The sequence below is a fragment of the Maylandia zebra genome, linkage group LG7 (genome assembly GCF_041146795.1).
Source record: "Maylandia zebra isolate NMK-2024a linkage group LG7, Mzebra_GT3a, whole genome shotgun sequence".
In the NCBI taxonomy this organism is placed as follows: domain Eukaryota; kingdom Metazoa; phylum Chordata; class Actinopteri; order Cichliformes; family Cichlidae; genus Maylandia; species Maylandia zebra.
Window position 1 is genome coordinate 68,620,251 of NC_135173.1, and position 7,500 is coordinate 68,627,750.

The window sequence follows — 7,500 nt, forward strand, 5'->3', positions numbered from 1 at the left end:
GGTAATTCTTTGTTTTTACATTCATCAGGTCCCAATCAGCCCAAATAACAAAGAAAAATTAAAAATGCTGCTGTGGAAGAGTTCGGGTCTTAGGAGGTTAAAGGACATTTTTGTACTGTCTGTTACTGCAGACCTGTTTCTGCCCTGGGTCAGGCACTCATGTGCTGCACGACTGATCATTTCTGCAGTTAGAAGATCTTTTGAAGCCCAGCTGAAGCCTTTCATTCCAGCTCGGATCATCACTTTAACCACTTCCAGCTGAAGCTTTTGATCATTTTAATCCTTACAATGAGAAAGAAAAATGGACTAAAGCACGTCAGAAATGCAGGTTTTTTAACTAGAAAGTCTTAATTTAATTATGTCTGTTTGTTTGTTTTTATGTAAATATTTGAACTAAATCACAACATAAAAATTCAGTTTTTATTAATTTATTAGAAGTGGCCCACCTGCAGTACCGTCACAGCCCACTGGGGGGCTGCAGGCCACACGTTGGAACCACCAGAGGGACTATTCAAGCACAAAGCAGCATTGTTTCTATGTGCTTCTGTTTCTTAAACAGACAGCGTGATTTATTTATTCATATATGGGGTGGTGGGGTGGCTGTAGCTCAGGTGGCAGAGCAGGTCAGCCACTAATCAGAAGGTCGGTGGTTCGATCCCAGGCTGCCTCCTGGCTGCTTACCAAATATCCTTGGCCAAGATACTAACCCCGTGTTTGCCTACTGGTGGTGGTCAGAGGGCCCGGTGGCGCCAGTGTCCGGCAGCCTCGCCTCTGTCAGTGCGCCCCAGGGTGGCTGTGGCTACAATGTAGCTGCCATCACCTGTGTGTGAATGGGTGGATGACTGAATGTAGTGTGAAGCGCTTTGGGGTCCTATGGACTAGAAACGCGCTATACAAATGCAGGCCATTTACCATATAAGTGTTTTACTGTTTCTGTAGAGGACTTTGATCAGCTGTTAGTTTGAGAGCTGCTGCTAGAAGCAGAGGAAGACGTGAGCGGTGGAGGAGCTCAGCGCTGGCAGTAATCTGCTGAGCGAGCAGGTTGATGATCCGGCCGCAGCAGGAGGCGCTGATCTTTTAAGCCTCTTCCAGGTTTCAGGTCTGTCTGCTTATGTAAGCGCAGCAGCGGGGAGGACGTCAGGAGCGCTCGCAGGACGGAACGCGTCAAACGCCACAAGCCTCGTCAGAGCAGATCTGTTCTGCGTGACGGGACGTTCCAGGCTGATAAATCGGCTCTGGAGGACGGAATACTGCCGATGACTTAAAGTTTAAATGAACGGCGCACATACTGCAGTTCCTCTGATGTGCAGCAGAGGCAGCAGTGAGTCAGTCCCCATAAACATGTTTGCAGCCTGATGCACAATAATTTGAAGTTTGCATTATTATGTTTTTTTGTGTCCCTTCATCAGGAGATCATGTGACAGCTGCAGGGAGTCACGTGATCTGAAAGTGTGTTTGCAGATATATATTTTAAATCTGACTTTTGATAAAATGACATCGCTCCGGTTGCCAAGCTGCTCACAGCGTAGAAACGACAAAAGCAAGAGAAGCTGATTATTTGACGACATCTCATCATCTAATTAGCGGCGGCGGGACTGGGGTTTCAATGAAGACAAAGAGGAGCGCGCTCAGTGCATGTTTGGACAAATTAATATGCGGCCTGGCTTCCTGTTTTTCTTTTTTTTTAAAATTGGATCCATAATGCAGCAGCGGCCGGGCCTTGAAGTGTTAATGAAGAGTATTCTGGGATGTTGGAGTGGGGCCGGCGGCTCCATTCATCTCCAGGTGATCACAAAAGGACGCCTGAGCAGCGGTTCCCGGGCGAGCCGGCCCAGGATCGGCCACTCGGCCCGTCCTGCAGCGCAGGGCGGCGTGATGCTGCTCTCAGATCAGATTTATCTCCTGGGTTATTTTAAAGCAGCGGCAGCAGCAGCTTAGTGCCTCCCTCCTCGCTCTGCCTGTCAGTGCGTCTCTCCTCTTCATCCCTGCAGGACCGCCTGATGCCTCCTCTCAGGTTGTATCGAACTGAACTCGCCTGTCGCCGTCTGCTCTTTCTCTTTAGCTTCTCGTGTTTTTGTGGCTGTGAAGAAGCTGGTTTAGTTGTGTGTTAAGCTGCTGGACCACCTCAGCTGTGTGTGGCGTTAAATCAGTGGCAGATTGCACTCGTTAGGCTCCTGTTTGCTCCAGCAGGTGTTTTTACTGCTCTGCTCTCAGGTGTATCTGCTGTTTGTCTGCTAACCGGTGCTGTACCTTCACACCAAAGTGCCCGACAGCTGAGAGCCCGGGCTGAACACTCGTTTTTTTCCACCGTAGGATCTCTGTGATGTCACAGAGAGAGGATATTCTTAAACGTGCATGTTGTGACGTAACAGGATGGATTTCTATTTAAAGCTTTGCAGGAAGGATTGGCCAAAGTTGAAAAAGTGCGCCAGAAACAGGAAACGGTCTTCGTTTCCATGGTTTCACTAATGCTCAAAGAAAACGGCGAGCATTTGAAAACAAGTTGGCGTCTTCCAGGAAAACTACGGGAACCTCTTTGTGACCCCCAGCAGCCACTGACTGACCAATCAGGGCCCAGATGGGCTCTTACTCCCCTGAGCCCGCAGCATCATGTCTAACGTGGACTGTGGTCACACGACTGCAAAACCTGACCCGACCTCTGACCTCTGCAAAGTCACGATCCTCATCTTCTCAGAGACTCGCCCCCTGCTGGACAGTGGAGCGAATGTTCGCAGGACCAAGTCACCTGCGGGACCTCACCTGTGGCGGCGACATGTGATTACTGGTGTTCGCTCGGCGACAGACGAGGCTGCTCGCTCTGTGGTTATTCTCAGTTTGCACACGCAGAGCAAACCGGCCCCACACAGGCACAGGTTTCCATTTATAGCACAGAGATTAAACTTTATTTATAAAACCTTTATTGAGATTAAACGGTTCAGATTACATCACTGAGACGTGTGCTCACGAGCAATCACAGCAACAGCTTCAAAGTGGCCCTTTCCATCCTCGGACGAGCAGAGCAGCTCTGCTTTGTTTTATGCAGCCTTTCAGGTCGACCCTGTCCCCCTTTCTTGTGATTGGCTGCCCCTCTCTGTGACATCATCGAGATGCAACAGTAGAAAGAAACTGGGAAAAAAAGAGTGTTCAGAAAAACCAGCATGGCAACAAACAAATACCAACACAAAGCCCGATGTCAGGATGTGTCCTTCCATCTTTGATATACAGTTTGTGTTGGTTATGACACGCCTCCACGGGACGTTTGACACAGACGAGCAGCTGATGCGCGACACGTGGAGGCTCCAACCTCAGCTTCTTATCGTGCGTCAGGTTTTGGTTACTGGAAGCTGCTTTCTGTTTCTGTTGCCATTGACTGACAGCAGCAGACAGACTCGTCTATTTATAGAAACACCTCCTCACTTACCTGTTACCTGTCTGAGCGGTCAGGTGACCCGGTCGGCAGTTACACAGGTAACGTGACACCGAGGCAGCAACAGGTGATCAAATACTCGAGTACGAGCTCCAACACGCGAGGGGAGACGTGGACGCGGTTACTTCAGGCTCTGCTGCAGACGGAGGGTCTCCCTGAGCGGCTGATAAAACACGTCTGCACAGCGCGTGCGTCAGAATCAGTACAAGAAACCAGTCTCCTCATTTCTATCCTCGGGCAGAACGTGACCCGGTGATGGAAACACCCTCAGGGACCAATCAGAGATAAGCCCCACCTTCATCTGAGGCTACACACCTTCTTTACCGTCTTGTGCCATGCAGCATGCAGAGCCACGCTGCACGTGTTTCAGTGACGGAGGTCTTTAAAGTCAGAGTATGGGGAGGCATAAAACTCTGCCCCCTGGTGGTGAGTGTAAAGTTTGCACAGGGTAATTACAGAAAGGAGAAAGGACGAACTGGCATGAACATTTTTATACTTTAAACCTTTTTCTGCCCTGAGGAAGCTAAAACAGCGCCCCCTGGTGGCTGTGCACCACTTAGACCACCTAAAGAAACCGTTTAAACCTGTGATTTCTCGCCATGCACAGGTGTCATGAAGCCTGAGCATCAGGCTGTGAACATGTTAGACATGGCAGTCTGTGGAGGCTGACTCACTGCTGCCTCTGCTGGACATCAGAGGACCTGCAACTTCCTGTTGTAGTGTGGCTCCTCCTCCTGATTTTAAAAGCGTGGCTTTTTAAAACCATGTAGAAAGTAAAACCTGAACGTCTGCTCTCTGCAGTAAAAGCACCGTCTGCTGACAGCGATGTCAGCGTCACGTCTAATTACCGCACTATTTGTTTACAGGGCGAGAAGCCAGCAGGTAGTCGTGGCGGTAATTACTGCTGTTGTGTGTGTCACAGCGGCGATGACAGGTCCCTGTTGTCGTGCCGCTCCCTGTGGTGAAAAGCCCACACTCCCTCTCTGCCTCGTTTATAATTCATGCTGCTCTGGTCCTGGCGGGTCAGGCCGGGGGGGGTAACCCGAGCTCATCTCACACAGCCGGCACCGGGCGGTCCCATCAGAGGCCGGCGTGTGGTGTGACGCAAAACGAGGCCTAGTTTGGATTTCGATGCGTTCCGGTAAGTCAGAGCGGCCCGTGAAAGCCTGCGGAGCCACTAAATGGTGCTGGGGGCAGGAAATCTGCCTCACCTGTGCACTTCCTGCTGTCACAGCAGCGTTTGTGATGAGGAGCCGGGTGGTTTCAGAAATGTTACTGATCCTATGACAGAGAACACACAGGCCTGACATCCTGAACACACACAAGTGCTGCTGTGCGTGTGGGCGGTCCTGGTTCTGCTCGCCAACGTGGGTCGTGATCCAGGACCGCCATCAGCAGCTGAGCGAGGGGCTGGTCAGAGAGGAGGTGTTGTTGTTGCAGATTTTATGGATTTTAGTGCGTCCTCTTCCTGTTTATCTGTTCTTGCTGTGTCTACGTCAGTGTGACCCTCTCCAGCAGCTCATCGTCCTCTGTTCTCATCATCACCGGTGAGGAAACGCAGCCCCCTGATTTCTCTGGGCTTATTTTTCCCACCTGGACTGCAGATATTGAGGCAGATAGTTTACAGATTTGAAATAAGATGATAAAAGTGGAAATTCAGCTTGGCAGGCAATTTATTTCTAAGCACTTTCAGAAAACTCCCAGCTGCCGTACACCTGACATGACAAACAGTAAGCACAAACAATCAAATCAGCACATTAGATTAAATTAAAGCAGGAAAGTCAGAGTCACACTGGGTCAAAAGCCAAGGAATAAAAATGGGTTTTAATTAGGGCTGCCACGATTAGTCGACTAGCCACGATTAGTCGACTATCAGAATCGTCGACGACTGATTTAATAGTCGACGCGTCGTTTGAAGCTTTGTAAGATCACAAAAGCCGCAGGAATAAGTAGCAGGATTTAAGAGTGTAATAACGGACTGAAACAGAAGATGGCAGCACTGCATGTACAAGGATGCCAGCTGCCGTTAAACCCCGAAGAAGAAGAAGCAGTTTCCCAGAATTCATAGCGCGGCCCAGCTCAGTTTCCAACAATGGCGGCAGCTAGTTAGTTTTAATATTACTTATTATTCTTTCTGGGTCACAAAATAAACGTTTAACATATTTTCAGGCGAGAATGTAGCTGTGCAAACCTCAAATATCTGCTCAGTTTATCAGGACACCGCATATTTTCAAAAGCGCTCCGACGTTTTCGGAGACGTCTGTTACCCACTAGCTCGATAGCTAGCCGGGAGCTAGGCTAACTAGAGCCGTGAGAACACCGGACTCCCGGCAAATCGTTTTCAAACCCACCGCCGTCTTTCGCTACTCAGGTTAAACATGATATATGAGTCACTTAGATAAATTAAAATGTTATTGTTTGGCTTTTTTCAGTATTTTATTTGTTCCTGAGTAAATCGGTTTGGCTGAGATCAAAGTTATAGTTTTTACACAGCTGAATAAACGTCAAGCAGACAGCTGATTATCAGAAGTGTGAGATGCTGGAGAATTTACTCCGGTGTCCTGTTATATTTTAGATAGCAAGGAGTTTATTAAACTTCACTGAAACAATCTGCAGATTTCATTAAAATGTAATAAACTATCATCTTGTCTTTATTTTTAGTTAGCACCTTAAACACTTAAAGCTGTAAGCTAATGATAGTTATATAAGAGCAGATGCTGCTGGTGCAATAAGCTGTAGGTCCAATGGATGATGATCTGACTAGTCGACTATCAAAATAATCGTTTGTGGCAGCCCTAGTTTTAATGCATGCTTTAATAAATGGACAATGGAGGGACCTCTCTGATGTGCAGGGGCAGGTTAGCAGCTCGTCAGCTGACCTGAGAAACATGGGGGGGGCAGTAAGGATGAAGGTGGGGGCAAGACCGTTTAAGCCTTTAAAAACAAACTCTAAGATATGCAGGCAGCCAGTGGAGTGAAGCCAGGATGGGAGTTATGTGCAGTCGTGCAGCAGCAGACAAGAGAGTATTACAGTAATCCAAACGAGATGAAGTAAAAGCATGGAGTACTGTTTCGAAATGCAGTCTGGATAAAATAGGTCTTACCTTTGCTGAGCGCCTTAAATGCTAAAAACTGGACTTGACAGAGCCCTAATTTGCAGGTCCAATTTAAAATCAGTCCACCTTAAAACCAAAGTTAGTTTCAACAAGTTTAAAATACTCTGCCAGGGGTCCCAAATCAAAAGAGGAGGGATCACAACCAAAAAACGACCAAAAACAATCACCTCTGTTTTGCTTGAATCAGCATAACAGTGGAAGGTTGTTCCATGCCTTCTAAGGACGGCTGCCAAAGGCTGTAAATACAATGAAAAAGTCAGAGGCCCTAGAAATGAGCCCTGTGGGACCCCAAACTGAAGATGCTGTGGTCTACATGGTCACATGTGATTGGTCAGTAGACTGGAAAGCTTCCAGAAAATCAGCGCCTGAGTTTTCATGTGCAGATGGATATTTGTGTGAATGTCATTCATAGCCGGATGGTCCAGCAGCCGGTCTGTGCAAAGGCTTCAGGCACTGTGGCGGCTTCTAAACCACTGAACACTGGCAGGAGGCCTCAGACTCATCCTGCAGCAGAAGCCCAAAACAGCCACACTCAGGTCGGTCGGAGTTCGATCCCCGGCTCCTGCAACACCCAACCAAAAACACTGATGAAAGTGGGAGGAAACCGTCCATCGGTCCTCAATGTTTGAACAGGAGAAAGAAAAATCGGTCAGGATCGTCATCAACCCGGTGTTATCATAACACATCGGAACCAAGAAGATGATCACAGAAGATTCATCGGGTGAAACTTAGCCTGTTGGCTCATTAACGAGGCCGTTCCAACAGATCAGGTGAAATGTCGTTTGTGTAGGAAACATTTCAGTCGCTGCAACGCTCATCGCTGACAACCCGCCTCAGGCCTGACATGTCTGCCGCCAAACCGAAAAGCTTTCAGCAGGAAAACTTTATTAGCAAATATATAAAAGTCATGCGGCTAAAACGTAACCTGCCTGACCTGTGACCTGTGAGGGGTTATCG

At 48.2% G+C, this 7,500-nt stretch overlaps 1 protein-coding gene across 5 annotated transcripts in view; it reads left to right on the plus strand.

Annotated features, from left to right (window-relative positions):
* dgkzb (diacylglycerol kinase, zeta b) overlaps window positions 1-7,500 on the plus strand; it is a 40,027-nt gene that overhangs the window by 11,922 nt on the left and 20,605 nt on the right. For 2 of the 5 annotated variants that reach the window (XM_076886979.1, XM_076886978.1), the window contains exon 1: window positions 5,880-7,500. This exon is cut by the window's right edge and continues 1,483 nt beyond it. The exons of 1 other annotated variant lie outside the window; for it this stretch is intronic. Coding sequence is in view for 1 of the 4 variants with exons in the window: in XM_076886980.1 (XP_076743095.1) it covers window positions 2,611-2,873 (263 nt within the window). In the remaining 3 variants the exon portion in view is untranslated. 2 more of the 5 variants (XM_024803172.2, XM_076886980.1) reach the window with 2 other exon arrangements.